Consider the following 25,002-nt stretch of genomic DNA (forward strand, 5'->3'; position numbering starts at 1 on the left):
AGGAATTGGCAATTAATGATTAATTGAAAACATCTGAGAGCAAACAGGCCAAGAGCCAGCTGCTGCTGCATCTCCCCACCATCTGAAGTTCCAAATGAAATCACAGATTTTTAATGCGCACTTAGTGAGGATCATTAAACCCCTGCATTCCAGGCTATTCTATATGTCTCTCAGATATTTTTTTCTGAGAAGCAATTATAAATATTTTTTTTTTAATTACTCTTCACATCTTAACTCTAAAAGCATTAATACAATTGTATTTAAGTTGTGAATTGGGTATGTCACTCATCCATCTGTTATTAAAATGTATTACAGGTGAATTTTGACAACCAGGTATTTTTATTGCAGATAAATAACTGTGTTTATAGTCTCAGCTCCCAAACCTCAAATTAAACGTGCTGGCACACCTGCAATTTTTCATGTTAATTTTCAGGATGATTTGGAGAGGTTTTGTTTGCTGTTGGTTTTGGAGTTTTTTCAAGAAAAAACAACAGCCAAATGTATCAGAAGTACCAATTATTTTTCTTTTTCTCTTTCACCTCTTATTTCAAAGTATTAACCACTATCTAAATTTTATGTATGTATAGGCACACACATATGAACACACACATAAACATATCACATTACTTTTAGGTAACTGGCTTTTTTTCCAAGGAATCACTGTCATTTTTAAGCTATTTTTGACAAGGTCAATCTCGAAAACATGAAAAATAAATAATCTCATTTTTCCCCTATTATCATTATTGAAACCAATAAAATATTATTTCAGTTTGTTCCATAACTAATTACTTACAGCTATTCCTAATGTCATGAGCTTTACTTGTCTTGGGAAAATAACTGTGATGCAAATAATTTGTCTGGATAAAGATCCCAGATGTTCCATCCTGTCTCTCTTACAGCAGAACGACATGTAATGGTATGCAAAACAAAGGTATTTTATTATAAACAGGATCTGAGCTATAACACAAGCTGTTGTATTTAGTTTCCTTTTGGAAATATGGTTAATTCTCAAAAAAAAAAACAAAAACCACCAAACCATTTTTACCGAACTAGGCTCCCTAGATTTCTCTGTCTAGACTCTAATGCATCTTGGGAATCCAAATTAAATATCAGACCTTCAATACATCAAAATTTGTGTTCAGATGTAGCTTGTAAAATGAGGTGCCAAAAACCTAATCATCCTTATTATACTCATGAAGAATAAATACATTTAAAAAGCAGAATTTGAAGTATGTGAAGGTGTTGATATTATGAAGGTCTTCACTAGAAGACAAGACCTAGATATAACATAAAACTAGCTAAATTAGCTTTTCCTTGCATCATAAACCTTTTCCATCTGAGATGCACAAGCAATGGAATATGGTGTTACTGTTACAGAGACAAACAGCCTAGAAAACGTTTTCTCCTGTAATGCAGGATCATGTCAGTCAAATACCTACTGTGAAGTGAAACCTAGTGCCTGCCAAATTGAAGACTACTGCTCTATAGATATCTTCCATGCCTAAGAGTCTTCTCAGAAGCATTACATACTCTTCATCAGAAAAACCATAGCAGATTTCTTCCAAACTTTTTGCTGTAACTTGAGAAATATTTATATATCTCATGGAATACATATATATCTTTCTATGTATTTTGCGTGTGTATCTGTATATCTACCTCAATCCCTGTTTTATTCCTTATGCTTTAATTATACACTGAAGGCTGACTGACTGCCATAAAATATTCAGTTATTCAAAGGAAGAATTGCTATGCTGAAATCACTTATGTTTTCCTTAAAATTTCTCAAATGCATGACAGAAAAGCCTGTATTTGTTTCTCTCTACTTTTTCAGAGCTTTACTCTTTTTTTAAATGCTCTATGATAGTTTATCCTCTACCACGTTATTCTGTTTAAAGTACCACCTTGTACCCCTAATTCAATTCTGTATTGATTTTGTATTTTACACACAATTCATCATTATTAAGAACTGTCTCTAGCAATGGCTCAGCAGAGACTACCCTCTGTCTCCTGCATACCGATTAAGTGCCATGGCAGCCAGTAAACAGGCTTAGCACTGATAAAGTTTTTTCTTATAGGTCATACTTCATTTGGAATTGAAAACTGTTGAAAAGATGGATACACTCACACTACATTCATCCACCACCATCAACTGAGTCTAGATTTACCTAATTTTGTGTCATGTCAATATAGGTTTCCTGATTAAAAAACACAAGCGGAATTAATCTGTAGCAACACAAAAGCAAACTGGGTTTCATTTAGCAGATTTGACTCTCATTCTTATGCAGGGACCATATTGACAGAAGTATATAAAAATGGTGAAAAACTTGAAAAAAAAAAATTGAAAAGGCAAAGCACAGAAGTAACGCACATCATAAATTATTTATGTGAAAGAACACCTTCTACATGTGGATTAAAGCATAAAAGCAGCCATATTGATGACTTTGACCAAAAGAAAAACTAGAAAAGAAATGGTCTTACCAGGATCTGTATACTTGGTGAAATGCAGCAGCTGACAAATGTGAGGATTTTAAATACCAAACCTCAGTCTTTGAAAATTGTACTTTAAAATCACAGGTTTTGGGGTTGCTCAGGATAGAATTATTGTCTAAATCAAATGAACTATAAAAGCTAGGTTTGCCTCCATCCTCAGCTACAAACAAATCAATAAAACCAGGAGTTAACCTACCACTCCACAGTCCTTTCAGTCTGTAGTTTACTTTAAAGCAGAATAAACCAGCCCTGCTGTCAAAAGAATTGATCCCATCTGCTGTACAAATCCCAGCCCCCATGCGCAGCCCCTTATACTAGCACAAGTTTTCTTTCAGTCACACAGTGAACTGAATTGGGAAATTGATCCATGTTCAATTAATCAAGAAGAAAATAACATTCCTAGGGAGACGCATTCAGAATTGCCTTCACTGCTTCCTGACCTGTCTCCCCAGTTCTTGCAACAGAAGTGAAAATGAGGCAAAACCCGTATTTCGGGAACTTTCAGCATGACACTGGCCATGCTGCTCCAAGGCACCAGAGACAGATGGCCTGAAACAAAATGTTTGATGTTTGTTATTGGTAGCAGAGGTAAAGCTAGCAAACTTTGGGATCATTGGCACATCTATTTGGAAAACTGTACCTAGTACACAGTTGGCTGAACTGAGGCTGTCACTTTGGTGGTTAACGTTATAGAAAGACTGATTAATACAGTATCAGAACACCTTCATAAATCAGCCTCTCTTGAGTTACGAGGTGGTTTTTGAACGTTTGGGTTGTTAACACAATGTGACATAGTTGGCCCTTGCTACACAGGAGTACACAACTCATTCTGCCTGCACCCCAAAAGTACAATATCAGCTTGAAGCTGCAAAACCAGTTAAGACTGCTCTGGTAACTATCACAGGGACAGGACTTAGTACATAACAACTGTCAGCTTTGCTGGACTGGTCATACTCAAGAGCCATATACTGCAGGCTTGAAGTAGCCATGAAGAGAAGGCTGAGGGGAGACCTTATCAATGCCTATAAATATCTAAAGGGTGGGTGCAGGGAGGATGGAGCCAGATTCTTTTCAGTAATTCCCAGGAATTACTTGACAGGAAGAGGGGCAATGGGCACAAGCTGGAACATGGAAAGTTCCACTTAAATATGAGTAAAAACGTCTATACAATGAGGGTGACAGAGCACTGGAACAGGCTGCCCAGGGAGGCTGAGGAGTCCCCTTCTCTGGAGATATTCAAGACCCACCTGGATGCAGTCCTGAGTAAAGTGCTCTAGGGGATCCAGCTTTAGCAGGGGAGTTGGACTAGATAATCACTAGAGGTCCCTTCCAACTCAAATAATTCCGTGATTCCTTGATTCTATGAAACAGGCACAGGCAAGGCATATTCATGAAGACAAGACAGACAAGCCTGTAAAATGTGTAGGAAGACCTTCACTCTCTGGAATGCAGGTCTTGGCAGTAATTAAAACCTGGGTGACTTCAAGTAAACTTCAAGGTTTTTACTGTGTTTTGGGGAATCTGTCAACTTACACGAGCAACTTTAGAGCAAGTTATAAAGAGATTGATGCTGTTCTGGCATGATGCAGTTCAAAAACCAACCATTTGCAGAGTCACAGCTGTCAGCTGTGTTGTACCTGCAAGGAACTACTTGCATTGGCAAACCACGCAAAGTCCACCACAAGACTGTCAACATTCCTGGCTCACACAAATTAAAGATTGTTTCTGCAAGACAGATGGACTCTAACACCAAAAAAAAAAAGGCATTCTGAGATGAATAGACATAAATAATAATAATAATAATAGTAATAATAACAGATCAATCTCCTACATCTGGAATTACGTAAGAAGCTGATCCTGAGGTTCAAAGAAAGCCAACATGGATGTCACAAGGATAGGCATTTTGCAACCAAGATACTTCAGAGGGAAAAGAACCTTGTTTTAAAAGTCCATCAATCTTCCAAAAAAGCTTGTATCAATTACAACACTGAAGTGGTAAATGGGGCTTAGTCAAGTTCCCATGGTAGAGGAAGAGAGGCAGACTAGGGGTATTCACAACTTTTTCCTCCATGCTTAAAGGGAATTCAGGACAAGGAGTGGACCTTGTAAGTCCCCAGACCAAGTCTGAGTATATACAAACACAAGACTGGGAAACTGAATATGGGTAGGCACACAATAGACAGAAGAAAAATCATAGCTATCTTATAGCATATTCACTAACAGAAGCGACTAAACTAATCCTCTTGAGGCTTTAGAAGAGCCAGACAGTATATCCATCTAGCCAAGCCTATAATACACCCTTCTTTTTCAGCAAGGCTCTTCTGGATTACTGATGCATTTTTCAGATGCTAGTCCAGAGATAGATTAGATCCCATGGCAGGCCAGAAGATTACACAGTATTTCTTCTTTGTCAGTTTATCCTTCTGAATTCCCAAATTCTTACATCACTGAGCTTGGTGTTCCCACACGTACGGAAGAATGTCCCTATTGCAGAGCAGCCTATCACCTGGTAAAAGCACAAGCTGCAAGATCAATTGCCCTCAGGATGAAGACAGCTAGGAAGACGCCTTGTGCTAAACATGTTTTCAATTGCGTTTTGGGTTTTTTTAAATTATTTTCCCTTTCTGAAGATTGAAGTAGCATTTACAGTTGAAGCTTCTGCAATGACTATATGCTGTTAGTTTTAAAAATCCTTTAATTAAAAATTACAATAAAAATCAGACTATGGTTAAGACTAAGGCTGATCAAAATTGTTGGTCAAGACTAAGTTTCTAAGGATCAGGTCTTTATCTATGTTTCCAAGGGCCACAGCACACTCTGTACTTTCCAATTTTAAAATCTGAATGGAGTTTTTTTCCTGTATAATTACACAACTCCAAACTGCTTTATTCAGCTTTGCTTTTTTTGTATACACATGAAAAACACACCTAAGAATTGCACTGCCAACTGTCAACCTACACAGAGCTTTTGCAATCTTAAATCCTTGTGAATTCAAGGACCCAAACTTTATACTTTAATACAGAATCACAGAATACAATTGTTACCCTGTAGTCAGCAAGAGGCCACACAGTAAATTCCAGTTCCATTTGTCTTCTGAAGACTGGAGAAATACTAGTAAACGTATGAAGTCTGAGATGAAGTCTTTTAAAGAAAGGTATTAGTGGCTTTTTAAACTCAACTGACTTGCAGCTGAAGTTTCACTGTGGAATTGGGGTCCAATTGGAGAAGAACATCAGTTTCCACCTAAAAGTCTCCTCTCCATCATGAGGACAGAGCTCACATAGTTGGCCCTTGCTACACAGGAGTACACAACTCATTCTGCCTGCACCCCAAAAGTACAATATCAGCTTGAAGCTGCAAAACCAGTTAAGACTGCTCTGGTAACTATCACAGGGACAGGACTTAGTACATAACAACTGTCAGCTTTGCTGGACTGGTCATACTCAAGAGCCATATACTGCAGGCTTGAAGTAGCCATGAAGAGAAGGCTGAGGGGAGACCTTATCAATGCCTATAAATATCTAAAGGGTGGGTGCAGGGAGGATGGAGCCAGATTCTTTTCAGTAATTCCCAGGAATTACTTGACAGGAAGAGGGGCAATGGGCACAAGCTGGAACATGGAAAGTTCCACTTAAATATGAGTAAAAACGTCTATACAATGAGGGTGACAGAGCACTGGAACAGGCTGCCCAGGGAGGCTGAGGAGTCCCCTTCTCTGGAGATATTCAAGACCCACCTGGATGCAGTCCTGAGTAAAGTGCTCTAGGGGATCCAGCTTTAGCAGGGGAGTTGGACTAGATAATCACTAGAGGTCCCTTCCAACTCAAATAATTCCGTGATTCCTTGATTCTATGAAACAGGCACAGGCAAGGCATATTCATGAAGACAAGACAGACAAGCCTGTAAAATGTGTAGGAAGACCTTCACTCTCTGGAATGCAGGTCTTGGCAGTAATTAAAACCTGAGTGACTTCAAGTAAACTTCAAGGTTTTTACTGTGTTTTGGGGAATCTGTCAACTTACACGAGCAACTTTAGAGCAAGTTATAAAGAGATTGATGCTGTTCTGGCATGATGCAGTTCAAAAACCAACCATTTGCAGAGTCACAGCTGTCAGCTGTGTTGTACCTGCAAGGAACTACTTGCATTGGCAAACCACGCAAAGTCCACCACAAGACTGTCAACATTCCTGGCTCACACAAATTAAAGATTGTTTCTGCAAGACAGATGGACTCTAACACCAAAAAAAAAAAGGCATTCTGAGATGAATAGACATAAATAATAATAATAATAATAGTAATAATAACAGATCAATCTCCTACATCTGGAATTACGTAAGAAGCTGATCCTGAGGTTCAAAGAAAGCCAACATGGATGTCACAAGGATAGGCATTTTGCAACCAAGATACTTCAGAGGGAAAAGAACCTTGTTTTAAAAGTCCATCAATCTTCCAAAAAAGCTTGTATCAATTACAACACTGAAGTGGTAAATGGGGCTTAGTCAAGTTCCCATGGTAGAGGAAGAGAGGCAGACTAGGGGTATTCACAACTTTTTCCTCCATGCTTAAAGGGAATTCAGGACAAGGAGTGGACCTTGTAAGTCCCCAGACCAAGTCTGAGTATATACAAACACAAGACTGGGAAACTGAATATGGGTAGGCACACAATAGACAGAAGAAAAATCATAGCTATCTTATAGCATATTCACTAACAGAAGCGACTAAACTAATCCTCTTGAGGCTTTAGAAGAGCCAGACAGTATATCCATCTAGCCAAGCCTATAATACACCCTTCTTTTTCAGCAAGGCTCTTCTGGATTACTGATGCATTTTTCAGATGCTAGTCCAGAGATAGATTAGATCCCATGGCAGGCCAGAAGATTACACAGTATTTCTTCTTTGTCAGTTTATCCTTCTGAATTCCCAAATTCTTACATCACTGAGCTTGGTGTTCCCACACGTACGGAAGAATGTCCCTATTGCAGAGCAGCCTATCACCTGGTAAAAGCACAAGCTGCAAGATCAATTGCCCTCAGGATGAAGACAGCTAGGAAGACGCCTTGTGCTAAACATGTTTTCAATTGCGTTTTGGGTTTTTTTAAATTATTTTCCCTTTCTGAAGATTGAAGTAGCATTTACAGTTGAAGCTTCTGCAATGACTATATGCTGTTAGTTTTAAAAATCCTTTAATTAAAAATTACAATAAAAATCAGACTATGGTTAAGACTAAGGCTGATCAAAATTGTTGGTCAAGACTAAGTTTCTAAGGATCAGGTCTTTATCTATGTTTCCAAGGGCCACAGCACACTCTGTACTTTCCAATTTTAAAATCTGAATGGAGTTTTTTTCCTGTATAATTACACAACTCCAAACTGCTTTATTCAGCTTTGCTTTTTTTGTATACACATGAAAAACACACCTAAGAATTGCACTGCCAACTGTCAACCTACACAGAGCTTTTGCAATCTTAAATCCTTGTGAATTCAAGGACCCAAACTTTATACTTTAATACAGAATCACAGAATACAATTGTTACCCTGTAGTCAGCAAGAGGCCACACAGTAAATTCCAGTTCCATTTGTCTTCTGAAGACTGGAGAAATACTAGTAAACGTATGAAGTCTGAGATGAAGTCTTTTAAAGAAAGGTATTAGTGGCTTTTCAAACTCAACTGACTTGCAGCTGAAGTTTCACTGTGGAATTGGGGTCCAATTGGAGAAGAACATCAGTTTCCACCTAAAAGTCTCCTCTCCATCATGAGGACAGAGCTCATAAATGAGGACACTGACTCTGTTTCCTGTCAAAGTTGATTTGGAAGGAGATTATTACAGATTGCTTGAATATCACCTTTTAGAAAGAACAAGATTGGAAAAGCCAGCTTCTTCAAGGAGACATCAGAGTTATGTTAACAGCCAGCACCAAATCCTAGCAAGCTCAGCAAGATGCAGATCACCTGTTCTGATGCTATGTTAGTCACTGCAGAGCTTGAAAGGCAAGACAGCCTAGGTTCCGCATACAAGCGCTAGGCCTCCTGGGCAAACAGTCAACAGCATGACACACAGGTTTTATTTTTCAAAGAAGATGTATATAATTGCTGAAAAATACTACCAGTAAAAAAATCCAATGGAAGTTGCTGAAGTAAAACAGAAGAAGTTTTGTTTACAACCAAAGAGCACAATTTAAACAGTAACTCATTTAAGGTGGTTTTCCTCAGTACATTCCATATTCTCTGCAATTCAGCTGCTACCTGTATTACATCACTGTGTTACCACAAAGAAAAGAACATTTTCCCCTTACCTCTCTGTCAGACTTAGCTGGAATCTGCCCTTGAGACTCCCTCAGTTTCCGTGCGCTCTCCAGTTCTGCTTGAAGTTTTGAAGCTAACTCCTTCAAAGAAAAAGGTAGTACTCCATTAGTTTAGCCATTTAAAACTTTTATAGACTTTTATATCAAATATTCATTCAATTTTTTCATATTTTTTTTTAATCTAATGACACAAAAGGCTAAACATGTCAATAGCATTCACAAAATTCTTTAATGGAGCTAAAATTAAAATTATGTTCCAAAAAGGGTATCTGAAGTACAGAAACATATACTGTCATAAAAACACCAGAAAAATTATACTGAAGCATTATTCAATTATACTAATAAATGTTTTGTGTAGCTAAGCAGATATAGATGACACTTTATGTACAGGAAGCTAAATAAGGAAACCTGAACACATCAAGTGTATAACCTTTCCATGTATAGGCACATACATACACATATGCACACAGTGGGTCTAGGGAAATATCTCTTACACACTTTTGCTATGCAGTTTCACAGCTCTCTATACCAGATGTCCAACTTTGGAACTTAAGGCCTTACTTTGGTTATGAAAATGGGCAAGAAGTGGAAAATCAGAACTGTTTACAGTCTTGTATAAATTGTTTTTTATGCTCCTGCCCTCTCATTGATCCTTTTATTAAATAAATACAAGCATTTAACAATAAACTTGTTTTACTAAGAATTGCCAGGTGACCACCTATCAACCTATAAGAAATACAACCATTTATACTCTGACCACTCTGCCAGTTTCATTGATTGGACTCCAACAATCATATGTTGCCCCAAAATTAAGTCATGTGATCAACACCAGGCAGCAAATCAGTAACAAAAACAGGTTCAGAATTCCTTTGTCCCACATGGTCAACCATGGCTCCTGCCTCCAGGATGTGCTGTGACATAAGTATCTGGTCTCGTGTGCGTGGATAAACATCTTTGAACAAGCTGCATTTTCAGTCTGATCAGAGAAAGTCCATGAAAAAAAACATCTGAAGAGCAACAAGGCCAAGATTATTTTACTATTTATACTGTCTTTGTGTTTTGTTTTTGTGTTTTAACTAGGCTAATTCACAGTGCATAGCTAGAAAAATGTATATGTATAATTAACAGTAAAATTGTGATGTTGGCTGCTGCTATATGATTTTGGTCAAAACAAAATGGTAGAATAGTAAAAGAATCACACTCTTCATAGAATACTTGTATATTTTTATTCAGATTACTCTTATGCAGTTGCTGTCAGGTTGAAAAGAAAAAAATCCACACTTGTGCCTAAGCTTTTCTTTGTATGCTGCTACTGAAGCTGAACAGTAGGAAAAAAAAAAATCTTTAGAAAACATTCCCCTCACCAGTACTTAAGAGCAACTAGTGCTAGATAGCGTTAATCATTTTCCCGTGTAGAAAAATGTCTTAAAATAAAAGTGACTAACACCAGTCCCTCATAAACATATTATACAATTACTTTTATAAACATATTTTTTTCCTCACTAGTGTATTTTTTGTGCATTAAGTAGGAAAATTAGATTAAAACTAGATTAAAACATGGAGGCATCTAAATTATTAACACTTATTATATCTTAGTAGTAAATCCACTGCTTCACCTTACTTTTCAGTCACTTCTGAAGCTGATAAGATTTCAAAAGGGCAGGTTTTCTAGAAAAGTTGTATTTGTTCAAATTTTCTAAAGTTATATACACAAATTTGTGTCTAAAGTCTGTGAAAAAAATAATCCATAATATAAAAACAGTTTGAAAAGGAAATATTTATAAAAAGGACACTTTCTCCTAACAAAATCTAAATTATGTGATAGTGTGATAGTTGCTTTGACAAAGATCTATACTATGTCCTACAATAAATTCATATGCCAAATATCCTAAAAATTCCCACAAATCAAAGAATCATTGCCTCTCAGGAAATATTAATTTGGCACTTGAAGTTGGCTTATTTAAACCTCTTAGTGATGGAGATTTTGGTGCAACTGTCACAACAGCCAAGGTAAACAGATGCACTAAAACTTAGCAGTTAAAAGAAAACACGAGAGCCTATAGTGATAGCAGTCAGAACTATAAAAGTTATTTTATTATATCCATCAAAAAAAAATCAATACTTCCTTAAGAGCAGGTATTCAAAGCAAGCACTTGTAAAACATACCTTAAAAACCGACTATGACCCTGTTACAATTGAAACTTCCAGGCAGTACTACTGAATGCAATCAAATCACTACAATAATTAAGGTAACAAAAAAAAACTATATCCTTCCAGAATTTAGGGGATTCTGAGTGAGTGAAATTTTTGATCCTTCAGGCTGCTGTCTGAAACAAGCCTCCTAAACCAAAGGTAAACACGCAGCTGTTTATCTCAGCTCCATGGACCCAGCCTCCCTCAGGGCAGACATGCTGTGGAACTGAGCACAAAGCATTACACAGGTGTGCTCATTGCAGAGCTGGATGCAATGGCCTGTGTGGTTCCTTTCAGTTTTATATTTCCATATCTTAATGAATAACTGTGGTTATATGGCAGAGCTATGGACCACAAGCATCTACCTGTGACAAAGTGGATGAAATAATAAAAGCTCCATATACTGTCTACCATGTAACACAGATGGGGAACTTCATAGATTTCACCTGCTATTGCTTAAAAAAAAAGACATTAAATTCTGTAAAAAGGCAGAGAAAAACTGCTTTTCGATATGTTGCCTTGCCTACAGAACCTGGGGACCTGAATAATCTATTATAGCCTGTGAACAACTGCATTTGAAGCAGAAGTTACAGTAAAAGCAGTATATTCAAATCCTACCTGATTGAACTTTGCCTAACTTTATTTGCTTGAATCAATACCTTTTTTTCTTTTTAAACTAAATCATTGTGAGCTTTAAAGAATGGCAGTAAATCATTGACAGTTTCTCAAAGACATTACCATGTCTCCCATGAGTTCAGCTTTCACAATCCTTGCTCCCAGTCTGTTCATCTCCTCTTCACTAAGGACCCGAGGCGGCTCATCCTTTGATTCATGTCTGTAAAACACCAGTAGCATTAAACCCATAGAAAAACAGTGTAGTATTCACCTATACAATCAAGTATTAGATGCCTAGTGTACTGGTACATATGCTTCTATTGTCAAAATAACTGATAATATACTACAAAAATATATTGCAGTCAGAAGTTGCCAAAGACTCCGAAACCAAAAAGCTTGAATTAATTTTTTATGAGGTATGTTTCCTTTTACTTTTTAAATCAATTAAAATCAAAAGTACTATGAAAACTTTCTCAGCATGAAAAAATCAAGAGCCAGTGGCAGGCATAAGCAGAAAAAAAGGAAAAGCTGAGCAGAAAGAGTAATTTAAACCCACTCTGTACCTGTCCTTTCTTCTTCTATTTCTCAGCTCCAGCAAAATCATCTATTTCTCAGTTGCTCTCCTGTACATCTAGTGGCCCTGCATCTCTTGAATATGCTCATATTCACCTGCTCACGGTACAATCTTTGCTTCTAAAGATGTTATGTCCCATATGGTATAGATTCCATGGAAAATTAATTAGTACCATTTTAAAAATATGAAGTCTCCTTTGAGAAGCTACAGCTAGTACTAAGTAGTTTTGTATCTTAACTCTAGTATTAAAAGGTCAGTGTATGTGTTCTTATAGTAATACATAAGGTCTCTTATTGCAAAGAAGCACCAAACAAGTTTGGCTCTTTTCCTCTAAGTCTGGGAAAGCCTAAAACCAACTAACTCTGCCAGTAAAATATCTAACACAAGTGACATAGGAATACAATTATGATATTGGTCCCTGCTATTACCAGGAAGAGAATTCAGTCACTACTCAATATGGTTAAACCCTGCTGAATTTGAAAAACAGGAGAACTTTAAAGATGGTGTAATTTTTAACTGCCAGATCTCACCAGCCCTGAGGTAATTACCAAATTTACTTTTATATGCCCAAACCAAAGCCCAAAAACGCAGCAGAAACATTTACATTAATTTAATCTGAAGTAGAACTTTCAAAGATTAAATTCTCACTTTTTCAGAACAAGGCAGACTATTTCAGTAAAGGGATCAAGAGATGTTTATTATTTCAATACATGGGCTTTTTAAGTGGCATTAGTGCTTGAATCATCTTCTGAACTTTTTGAGATTAGAGACATTGTTTTGTTTTTTATCTTGTCTCAAATTAAACTCTGAAGCAGTCACATTTTAATTGTGATTTTCAGCAAACACTAGGTGGATGGCCTTTTCCTCTGGGGAGATCCCTTGGATATCCAATCAGCACTTTTAATTAATTTGTATCATAACTGTCCAAAACACTTTGATTTATAGGCTGAAGAAACTCCCTCAGTGTTACAGAAGGGATAAAACTTAAAAGGTACATTGTCAGCGTGAGAGATGAGGAACTGACCCAGCAACACCTCTTAATCCAAGCCTTCACATCAATGAAGATTTACTTTTTGTGACTGACTGAACCCACTGAAAGAGAACAAGTATTACAAGACTTAAAACTTCAGGAAGAAGAAGCATATAAATTATTCCAAACAGATAACTACCCCATATATCCAAACTTGAACTGTTCCAAGAGCCAAAATTTTCAAAAACACTCTAAAAAAAAAAACCAAACCCAAACACCTCTAAAAAAAAAAAAATTCACACTGAAGGAAACAGGAAGGCATGTCATCACTATCTTAAATATACAGAAGCTTAGGAGTTAAGCATCAGCTTAAAGGAACTTGGAAATAAGAGAACCCTGTATGTTTTTCCAAGCCCAAGTAATGTCCACCATGCTACTAAATTATCTCAGTAATTGTACTGGCTAAGAAATAGAATTAAAATATCACGATCAGGTTTAACAGTACTAAAACAGAAAACACATGCAAGAGAAAATATCAACTAAATAGTTTCTAAGCTTAGTTCTCATCTGTGAGGAAAAAAAAATCTTTTCTATCATAATAAATGAATTATTTTTGCTCTTCTGATTCCCTCTGCAGGAATGGGAATCAGCAAGCAGCTGGGTACTCTCTTAGTTGCTTGATGAGGTTAACATACCATACATACAAATATTTATTTCTCATTTTCCAGCAAAATAACACCTAGCTAAACACCAAAAGAAGCAATAAAATAAGACATGGCAAACACTTCTGAGGGACTTTTCATAGTGCATACAAACTACTCATGCCAGGATTGCAAACTACTCCTGCCATGATGTGTATTTAAACTCAAGCTTTTTAAAATAAACAAACACAAATACATTAATTAGATTAAGTGAACATCATGCAAACAATTTATCTTCCCAATATCAAAGAAAAAGTAAATTTCACTGGATTCTATCAAAGTAGAAAATCTAGCAAGCAAAATCTGGAAAAAATACCCAACCAATACATGATAAAGAATTCTGTAGACTAAGCTGCCTGCTTCTGGTTATTCCTGCCGTACTCATTTAATGTACCATTTTTCTTGGAAAATAGACAGTGAGGTATCTCCAAGAGCTACACTCAGGAACAGTTATAAATAACAAATACTTTTAAGGTATTGCCTTATTATTAGAATCAAGCAATTAAACATTAAAAGTACATTCATAACCCTGCTATAAGAAGGTTTATATACATAAACGTATAAGAAAGAAGGAATTACACAGAATATTTCATCAAATGCTGTTTCTAATTGAATCAGATTATCCTTCTTACATGCTTTGACCAAGAATATTTACTTGTCCAGCTTTCCCAAGCAATCAAATAATTCCAACCTGAGCCTAAAAGACTTTTGAACCTGTGTATCTACTACCAGGAAGATATGAAGGAAAGCATGCACAGTAATAACCAAATAATTCCTATCACTGGAAGAACCAGTCAAGCTGGTAATACTGGAGAAAAGGTGGCCTAGAGTAGAATAAAAGATCAAGTTATTATCTGACCACCTCTCCTTACTACTCTCCTTCACTAAAGCAAGTCAACTGAAATTCCTACAGCATATAGTTTGCGTTTCCCTTCCCACTCCTATTGATCTTTTCCACAGAAAATGAACCTTTCTAATCAATACCTTCTACTATTTTTCATGTGCTAGTACTTTAGCATGGGTTCATCTTACAGGTGGCAGACCTATTCATGAAGTATTAATTACTTCAGCATTTTCTAACATTTCAAGTTTGTTTCAAGGTATTGTTTATAAATTCAACAACAGTAAAGATACTGTTTTGCAGGGTTTTGGACTTTTTTGCCTAAGAGGCAAATTTTACTGCAGTGTGTACTAGCCTTAGAAAGAAAGAGAAAATAATCATCAGCAATTCTCAAATATGCTGAGAAGACAGGACAACTAGGAGTGCTCATTACATCTGCAGTGGTCTGCTTTAGCTGCCCTAGTTGGGAGGCTAGCCTCCTCCTAACTAAAGACATCTGATATTATCAGATTTAATACTGTTACAAAGAAGATAGAGTTTCCAGCATATTTTGCCATGAAAAATACAGCAAATAAAAGTTGTCTATAAGATACCTAGAACATGATGTTTTACTGTCAGATAAGATTTGTTTCTTCTCAGGGATATTGCTTGGGTACTCATGTTGCGACTTCTCTTTTTCATCTCCTGGAGTTTTTTCCCAACTATTGCCATCAATTTGTTCCCTAGTACCTGACGATTTTTTATCAGACATTAATTTCTCACTTTTATCTTCTCTGTGTGTTTCATTCCACAGTGCAGTATCCTCACTAGGTTTTTGGAAAAGGCTGCTCAAAGAGCTAGGATCCGGCAGTTTGGAAGAGGACTGCTGTGACTTGTAGTCTCTAGGTGAACTGCAAGATGGTAAGTCATCTTCAGAGGGCTTCAGAAATTTGTGTTTCACGTTGCTTAGCAATGAGCTCCTTTCCTGACTTCGTTTTTCATCAGAGTTCTTCTCTGCTCTGGAGCTGAAGCCTTTGGATACAGAGTCTGTGCTATTGTGTCCCCGGTCTTCTCTTGACATACCTTTTTTGTAACCTTTGTCTTCTTGCATCCATTCCTTGCCATACTTCTCCCTAGTATAGCTCCCAAACTTGTTCCTGTTCCCATCACCTTCATCTCGTGTCTCCTTTTTTATATACCGTTCTTTCTTCTCTTTCTCACTTTCTGAATAGTCAGTTTTCTTCCATCTTTCACTTCTATAACAATTTTCTTTTCTGGGCGCAGATTTTTCAGCTTCTTCTAACCGTGACTGAAACGCTTCCATTGACTGTAAGAAAGAATAAAAAAAGTCATACTGCTTTTAAGATTACGAGGTATTCTGAATCTCCCTACAAAGTATCACAAGAAAGGCACCATCCTCTGAAAATCAGTCACTGAGCAAAGGGGCAAGCCATGAAGTGTAAAGGAAGACTAGTACAAAAAAAGGAAACTTAGAGTTTTGGTTTTAAGATGTTCTGTTGGGAAGGCCTTCTGATGCTGTCTCTTGGACTACTTCTAACTTTCATTCCATGGCTCTGAAGGGCTAAAGCACTCCTGGGAACAGGGACCAGAGCCTTAGAACTGTCTCCTCCTCTCAACCCAGAGATGGGGTCTTGAGCTAGGGAGAAAAGCTTCCTCTTTCTTACTCACAAACTTTGCATTAATGCTTACTAGATGCTCAGTTTCTGTAGAACCAATGGACATTCCCACTAAGCCATTTTACAGTCTAATTATACTTTTAAAAACACAGCAGAGTGGGTTCAAAATATTTAGCTTGAAACACCCTTTGAACTCCTGTCTCTGGCCTTCTGGACTAACACTCTAACCATTAGGAAATTATGCAACATGTGGCCCGTTCCTCTTCCCTCTTTTCAGCTGAATTAAAAGCCACTGATTACTTTTTTTGTTGTTTGTATTTTTTGCTTTTAAAAAAAACATGACATACTGAAACAAATCAGGCAGGGATCTTGTTTCAATCACTATTCTCTATTTCAGCAGCCAGAGTGGTTGAACTCTCTTGAGAAAGATTCTTAGTATGAAAAAGATTAAATTGAAGATCCTTACCCCATATCTCTCAGCTACAATTTCCTCAATGTTTCGTTTCTCTCTCTCAGCCTGCTCCTTCATCCTTTGGTATGATTTTCGTAACCAACTTAATCCAGCATCTTCTACCACTGTACCTAAAGTAGAAAACAAGGGGAAATTGTAGTTTTATATCACAGTAGTTATTCTAATTTAGCTTTATTCTGTATGTGGTGTTAAACTTTCACCTAAATTTAATGTAAAAATGGAAGGAATTCAAAAGAAAAACAGAAATAATGTCATAATACATGTTTTTATAAGTTAATGCTGGATATATCTCAGTAATACCACTGAGCTTCTCCATTTTACCACAGAACACAACAAGCAGTTTCCAAGACAGGAATGGCATATGAGAAGTTGTGGAGGGTTTTGTTAAATTAATGAACCTTCTTATAGTCTTCATTTTTTAAGTCCATTCTTTGGCACACCCCTTACATATAAACAAGAGTATTGCCCTTCTCAAAATTCATGAGTAACCCACTGCTTTCCATTTGAGAAGGTTGCAGAGGTCTTAGCATTCGGGACACATACTCACTGATGCCTGTCACCTCTTACAGGTTGCTGATCTCTGTGACTCCTAAAGTGGGCATGAGGCTAGTGGTGTGTATGACAGACTGTTCACAGGGAAAGGTTCCCAAAGAAAAGTCAAGGACCCTACTATTCCCTGTTGACAGAATACAAGAAGCCTTCTCACATAGTAAATAATTTAAAACTATAATGTGTGTAATGGAATGAAAGGAACCAAATGAGATGACAATAATTTATCTTATCTTGATTAAATCATGCTTTCCTTTTACTAGTTCAAAATGGAGAATTTCTTTAAAGATATTGAAGGTCAAACCACTCAAGATTAAAAACCAGTGAAGAGAAATTCTGCAAAACAACATACTATGATATCCCAACATTCACTACTGAATTTCCACCCAAATTTTATTACACGTTATTCATAATCACTTTATAATCAACATCAGCAGTAACTTGTTAGCAACACAGAGACCAGATACTGGAAACAGAAATTTAAGATTATTACTAAAAGTTGACGTTACCTTTCTTAACTGAAGTTGCTTCATCCTTCTCTGGCGGCAAACCTGTACCACCATCTTTCCAAAAGGGATTGAGTTCTCTCTCAGACAGCATGGCCTAAAACAGAAATAATTGTAATGTGTGTATAGTTTGTATTTCCTGGAATATTTGACAAATTTTGTGATTCTTTTGTGGGAACAGCTTACTTATAACCTATGCTATCTAAAAGACACCTCAAAATAACATACCTTGCCATTCCAAGTCAAAGCTCTGAAATGTGCTTAGCTGGCACACACGTGGCACAGAAGCAGTATTACTGTTTGACTGTGTTCATTTCTGGGCCTCTCACTACAGGAAGGGCATTAAGGTGCTGAAGAGTGTCCAGAGAGCTACCAAGCTGGTGAAGGGCCTAGAGAACAAGTCATACGAAGAGCAGCTGAGACAACTGGGGATGTTTAGTTTGGAGAAAAGGAGGCTGAGGGGACACCTCATTGACCTCTACAACTACCCGAAAGTAGGCTGTAGGGAGGTGGGTGTTTGCCTCCTTCTGCCAGGTAAGTAACGACAGGACCAGAAGAAATGGCCTGAAGTTGCAGCAGAGGGGGTTTAGATTGGAAATCAGGAATGATTTCTATACTGAAAGAGTGGTCAGGCACTGGAACAGCCTGCCCAAGGAGGTGGTTAAGTCACCATCCCTGGAAGCATTCAAGAAAAGTGTAGATGTGGCACTTCAGGGCATGCTCTAGTGGACGAGACTGTGGGGTTTTTTTGTGTTGATGGTTGGAGCCTGTGATCTTAGAGGTCCTTTCCAACCATGACAATTCTGTGATTCACTCACTGCCAGTGTAGCAGCAATACACACTTGTATCTAAAGCAGTGCTGTTATGAGGGTTCCTATTTTTACATTGAGTTACCGCTTTTCACTCTCAAACTAGATCGCTTACTATGATTTTGTCAACTGACTTCTCTGGGAAGGCAAGGAAGTCCAGTGGAGAAAATAATTGAGTAGCCATTCCAGCACTGACCAAATTTTTAATTCTTCTGTCTCATATCATTAACTCATCACCACCAGCAGCATGCTGTATGCATCTGTTTGATACATAAAACAATGTGTACAAGAAAGGACAGACATTCTGGTGTAGAAAACACAAAAGTATAAACCTGCACAGAGAGCAAGTGGTTAAGTGGAAGAGTCTAAATCATATGACCTCCCAGGACATATATATAAATTGTTAATCACATAATAGATGCTGACATTCTGGTGACTTCGGATGTTCTCATTAAATGCTCTTTCAATAGTTCAGAAAAAAAAATGTTATGTGGGGAAAAAACAAAAAGATTAATCCCTGCTCAAAAGACAACAACCAAGGTGCTGCATACTACACAAGAACAGCACTCCAGGTTAATTGGTTCCTACTCACGACACAAATAACTGGAAAACCAAAGCGCAACAAATGGCCTAGTGGGAGATGTGCAGAAAAGTAAATATTACACAATGATCAGCAAGTGTTTTCAGATCAGGCTACACTGCTTTTAAGGAGCTGAATGAATAAATGAAATAGCCAGCAACTGTACATAAACAGAACTAATTTAATGACAGCAACCCCTTCCACAGCTGGACCCTGACCCATCCATGCGTTTATGCACAATTACAGCATGAAAAGCAGAGCAACTCCTCCGAATTACTTCTTCAGGAAAATAAAAAGCCTCAGCACCCTGTGCTTTAACACAGAAACTTAGGTAAGCTTTTATCACACTCAGCCCTGGTGCTCCTTTCACACACACCTTGGGGAAGGCAGACAGACCAACAGCCTGTCACTGTTACCAAGTAAAGCATCTCAGAAGCACTTCAGTATCACAGAACTTAGTATCAGCAAAATTGGCTTTCTCCTTACCTAGAAGAGAGTATAAAGGCTTTTCTGCACAAGATAAGTCTGCTGTATGAACCCTTCCAGCCTCAAACAGGACAAAAAAAATAATAAAAAATCACTATCTCACACCACACCTGGCATTAGTTTAAAAACTAGACAAAGATTTGCATATTGGAACCAATTAACTAGTTCATTCATCACACAAAGTTTAGTAATATGCAGAAAAAAAAGCTAGCATATTAATTCCTCCTACCTGCTCAAGTTCTTGAGCTTTCTGTCGTTCCAATACTTTTTCTTTGTCTCTTTCACCTCTGACAGCAGCTGCTGATGTGGTTTTCAATGACATGAAGTCTAAATTCATCCATTCTTCTCTCTTTAAAATAAAAGAAAGAATCAGTGTTCGTATCTCCAACAAAAACATGGGTTAGGTACAAATCAAACCAGCACAACTACTGACAAATGTTCCTTACAATGAACAGTATAGGGTTTATGAATACACATTCAGTAAAAAGCAATTATTATTTTTAGAGTGCCAAACTTTAGGTTTTTTAATATTTCCTTACTCAAATCTCAAACATGTCTTTTTATAATTCGAAATACATCTTCATGTTCCATTTAAGACACTAGGTAAACACACAGTGTATAGACTGCTTATTATTTGCTTATTATTATGAACACTGTACATCTAGATCAATTTATTTTCATATTGCCAGTTCTGACCTCATAGCCTCTTGATCTCTTCTAGTGAATACAAAATCTGCAACTGCTGAGCACAGTGCCTACCTTATATATCTAGGCACTAATAGCACCCTTAAATAAAAGAGTTACACATCTAAATTCTGCCAACTGTACCCACAGTATCAGAAGAAAATTGCATTTACAAAACCTAAGCCAGACCAAGGACATTTTAAAAAGGAGGACTATATTTTAAAAGCAAGGACTACTCTCTCAAGAAAAGCAGGACTTGTATTTCATTACTTCATACTTTTCCAATAAGATAGCTATGATTCAAAGATCCTTTTTATTTCTCTTAACAAAATGCACAAATTCAGAATGAGAAACAGGGACTTTTATCAGGAGTGAAATAGGATTCTAAATAAAAAGATCATCACTTCACATAACTAAAATCACAGCAGTTCATTTCAGAATGACTCAATGTTCCAGAGTAAACACTGCTTACCGAGCAGAGTATCCACCTAGGAAGAAGCACTAATGCCACAGATATTGTGGCTGAATAGTCATACACCTTTCTTTCTTTCTTTCTTTTATCTGTTTAAGCACGACAGAAGCAAAATCCATTCACTGTAGAATAGCAAAACGAATTAGGCAGAAAAAATAACACCGCTAGTCAAGATCCTTAAGTTGACTTCTTCAAGAAAATCAGGCTAAGTTGCTAGAGCTGCAAAACATAGTGAAAGGAACTGGTGCTAGGCAGCTTTAAGTATAGCAGCCTTGTTAAATACTAAGCAACTATTAAGTAGAAAAGTCTTCCGATTAATGAAATGTAAGATTTACCCAGCTATGCAAAGGCATTTGTCTGTAAAATAGGTTTTGTTCAACACATTGTGAAAGAATTGTCACGAAACCTAAGCACGTTTCACATTTGGACATGCTGCATTTACTCCAGCAGTAGTTCTCAGACAGCTCACCTGCAGGAAGGGCTCTTTCACAGCATCTGATTGCTTGTTGACCTTCCAAGCCTTATCTGTGTTATCTGACTGTGACACATTTGCCTCAACCCATTCAACTGAAGAATCCTAAAAACAGAGCTTAATGTAAAGAATAATAATAACACCTTAACATACTAATGTCTGTCGACAGAATGCAATAATTACCAAGTATATTGAAAATAAAATTTAATGCAGATTACTAAGTACTAGTAATATATTTTATTATTTTAAAGTACTGATAATAAAAATAGGATATTGACATTCCCTTAAGAGATTGCTTCTTCATGATCAAAACATTCCACAGTACTTCATGAGCACATGACAGTATGTAACACTAGTTCATACTGGCGGTTGATCACCATAACATCACTACATTTAAAACTATCAGAAAAAAACAAAACCAAATATTTTTATGGAATTACAAAAAAAAATTTAAAATAAACAAAATCTAAATTCATTACTAAGTACATTTTACATTTAAAAAAAATCAGTAACAGTACAATATAAAGTACTGTACATGCAATCTCCTGTTTCCATATCCAACTTCCTACACTTGCAGTTGCAAAGAAGTGTACTGAGATGTTACACTTAAGCAAACACAACTCCACTGAACAGAGTTCACTTATTTACATTAATCTCTCATGGGAATAAAAGTCTTTAGATCAAAGATATCAGCCAGGAGTATGCTGTATCCTGGGGCTCACTGATGTTATCTGAGGGGTTTTCATGACTCCCATGGGAAATGTGGGACAATTATGGCTTAGGTTACTTCCCACACTGGAAAACATAGTTCACTTTCTGTATCAGTCCCTGGAAAATAAACCTCATTACATTGTATGCTGCTTCACTCAATAAAAGAGAGTCTCTGAAAAGAAAAAAAAAAAATTAAATGACAGTACTACCTGATTTGCACCAAAATACTGGGAGGACATTTTACACCATGTGGCCAGAAAGCAGCAGATTTCTAATGCAGTATCTGTACTGCTCTGCTAGAGTGCCCCTTCATGTGAAGGTACCTGCTTACAAAATCAAATGCACAAATCTGAGCCTTCCTTCAGGCTCAGGTACAACTCCCATGTTGTTGGGAAGTCCCATGGTTGAACACCTATAGAAAAAGGCAGCAGCAACTGGTGCTTAAAATCAAAGTCAAGTATTTACAATTTTAGACACATCATTCTTCCATCTACCACTGGCTACAGGGAACCTATGAATTTTTCCACTCTATCCTAAAAGAATTCTTTTTCTTCAATTTCTTTGCTGAAAAACTGTAAATCCCTCAGAATAAAATTGTGAAGGTTTTCAAAATACAATTTGAAGCATTTTAAAGTGTTTTACTTACCGAAGAACTATCAAGTAAGTCATCTTTCTTCTCAGATTTTTGTTTTTTATTTTTCTTCTTTTCTTTCTTAGCTTTTTTTGAATGCTTGTCCTTTTTCTTTTTTTTCTGAACAGAATGTTCCTACAGGTACATGTTTGTAAATAAGATCAGGTAACCAAATCATCCACATACAAGAAAAACAATCACAATCTACATACCAAACCACACTGAAGGTAAACAAACATAGCTGGACATGGCTACATTTTACTTCTACTACTACTCTCTCTCTCTCTCTTCTATCGAGCATATGCTTCAGATGCATAATCAACTTTTCTTCCGTCTTTCTTTTCCACCAGAACTAAGGCACTATAATTACACATAGAATATCTTTTACACTATATTTATTTTGGCAAAATCTATTTCCTAAGGAATCACTGCATCACCAATACACATCTGTCCTTTCTTGAAATATCTGCACAGATTTGTACACTAGAAGAATGCAATATTCAGAGGTTCCAGTAAGGCTTCTCCTGTGAATGACTACAAACAGGACTGCTACAAAGCCTTGGATCCCCCAGATTTATTCCTATGGGACTGCTCTTGTCTGCCAATGCCTGCACTTCTGCGCTTGGTAGAAAGTAAAGCTGGAAGGGAATTACAGGAACTTTTCTTCTTTGTAAGTAAAATATTTCCACTTTAAAAAGCATAAAGAATTCAGAAATTGGGAGGTTTTTAAAGATCATCTTAAATCCCTCAAAGTCTCCTGTTCATACAAAAATCCTGTAAAACTAACAACGCAATTCAATAATTTACAGTTCTATTACCTTTTCCAGTTGTTCCACACGTTCATTCACATCATCAAGCATCCACGTATCTTCACCTCGTAGATGCTTCAGCAGCTTCTGTCTCTGCTCCTTTTCATAACTAATTTTGGCCTAAGAAGAAAAATAACCAGGTGGAGTTCATTAGCATTTACTCACAGACACACATTGTAAGCCACTCTTGACAGAACCATACTCAATGTTAAGAACTGTGCCTGAGAACTTTTCCTTTTAGGGGACTGCAATAAAAATACTTTTAGAGTACATGTTAAAGGGCAAATTCAGCTAAAACATGTAATGCACACTCTTTTCTCAAGCTACAGCTTTGCATCTCCTCTAGCACCAATTTCATCCTATTATCCTAAATAAGAGTGATGCAAAGTCATTCAACTTATGTTCTTCATTCTGAGAAGTCTTTCTGTTCTTACAACCTTCATGAATGGCATGATTTGTGACACGATACCATATAGTGGACTTGGTGATCTTGTATTTCAAAAAATTCAGTTTCTTTCAGCAGAAACATAACTTTCACAAACAAGTTTACATAAATATAACTTGCCATTAGAAAACATTTTATCCCAAAGTGTGATATTTTACAACATCTGATTAATAGGAAGGAATTACTTTACATTATTACAATTCTAATTTTGTGTGAGATAAATCTTGTGAGTTTGAGCTTCCTTTTGTTTTTTTGTTTGTGGGTTGTTTTTTTAAATAACTAAAGTCAAAGCAAAAAACAAAGGTGGAGATTGGTTTTCATCCTGAAACACCAAGTTTTACTAGAAAGTGCTTTCAGTTATAGGCCAGGAGATTGTATACAAGTTTAAAAAAAGACTAACATTTAACAAAAAACATTTAAAAAACCCCCCACACACACACAAAAAAAACCAACACCAAAAAACCCCACAATTTAGGAGATTAGACAATCACTTGAAATCTTTCCTCCTGGTCAGCTATTAGTTTTTTGTATCGAACTCTAGCTACAAGCCTGTGCACTGCACAAGTCAGTAACCTCCCTACCATGGGGCAGTTTCTGTGTTTTGACACAGCCAAGGAGGAAATTTGCAGCTTTGTACCAACAGAAAATGAGACTTGCAGGAGAATGACAAAGTACACCATAAGGGTTGGATGAATACATGCTAAAATGTAAGATTAGAAAATTATTAAAAAAAAAAAAAAAAAAAGCTAACTCATAACATAGGAGTGCTCTTTGATTTTTTAACACTGTCATTAGCAATACTGAAAGTGGCCCAAAACCCAACCAAACAAAAAAATCAAAATAATATGTATTGGCACCCATCCTTTTAAATCTTCATTGTCTACTTTTTTAGAGGCTCTAGAAGGTGATAAACTTTCCAATGCACTTAAATGCAAGCAAAGTAAGGCTGCTTTCTGGACTTCTTGATTTTAAAAGGAAGAACAAAGCAAAACAAAGAAAAAAAACAGTTTAAGTCAGCATAGGATAGAATGCAGGTGACAGTCCACAAGGAAGGGAGGGAGGGAGGGAGGGAGG

General features: G+C 36.9%; 1 protein-coding gene across 1 annotated transcript in view; it reads right to left on the bottom strand.

The window, feature by feature from the left end:
* Nucleotides 1–23,597, bottom strand: part of CWF19L2 (CWF19-like 2, cell cycle control (S. pombe)) — a 62,657-nt gene extending 39,060 nt beyond the window's left edge. The window contains exons 1-9 of the mRNA XM_009999387.1: nt 23,493–23,597; nt 22,690–22,809; nt 21,330–21,437; nt 19,934–20,053; nt 17,833–17,926; nt 16,769–16,884; nt 15,280–15,992; nt 11,724–11,820; nt 8,784–8,873 (exon numbers count right to left, since the gene is read on the bottom strand). Of these exons, the coding sequence (XP_009997689.1) occupies nt 8,784–8,873; nt 11,724–11,820; nt 15,280–15,992; nt 16,769–16,884; nt 17,833–17,926; nt 19,934–20,053; nt 21,330–21,437; nt 22,690–22,809; nt 23,493–23,534 (1,500 nt within the window). The 5' untranslated portion in view covers nt 23,535–23,597. The remainder of the gene's footprint in view (nt 1–8,783; nt 8,874–11,723; nt 11,821–15,279; nt 15,993–16,768; nt 16,885–17,832; nt 17,927–19,933; nt 20,054–21,329; nt 21,438–22,689; nt 22,810–23,492) is intronic.
* Between the last annotated feature and the right edge of the window lie 1,405 nt (nt 23,598–25,002).

The sequence above is a fragment of the Chaetura pelagica genome, unplaced genomic scaffold (genome assembly GCF_000747805.2).
Source record: "Chaetura pelagica isolate M959 unplaced genomic scaffold, ChaPel_1.0 scaffold85, whole genome shotgun sequence".
NCBI classification, from domain to species: domain Eukaryota; kingdom Metazoa; phylum Chordata; class Aves; order Apodiformes; family Apodidae; genus Chaetura; species Chaetura pelagica.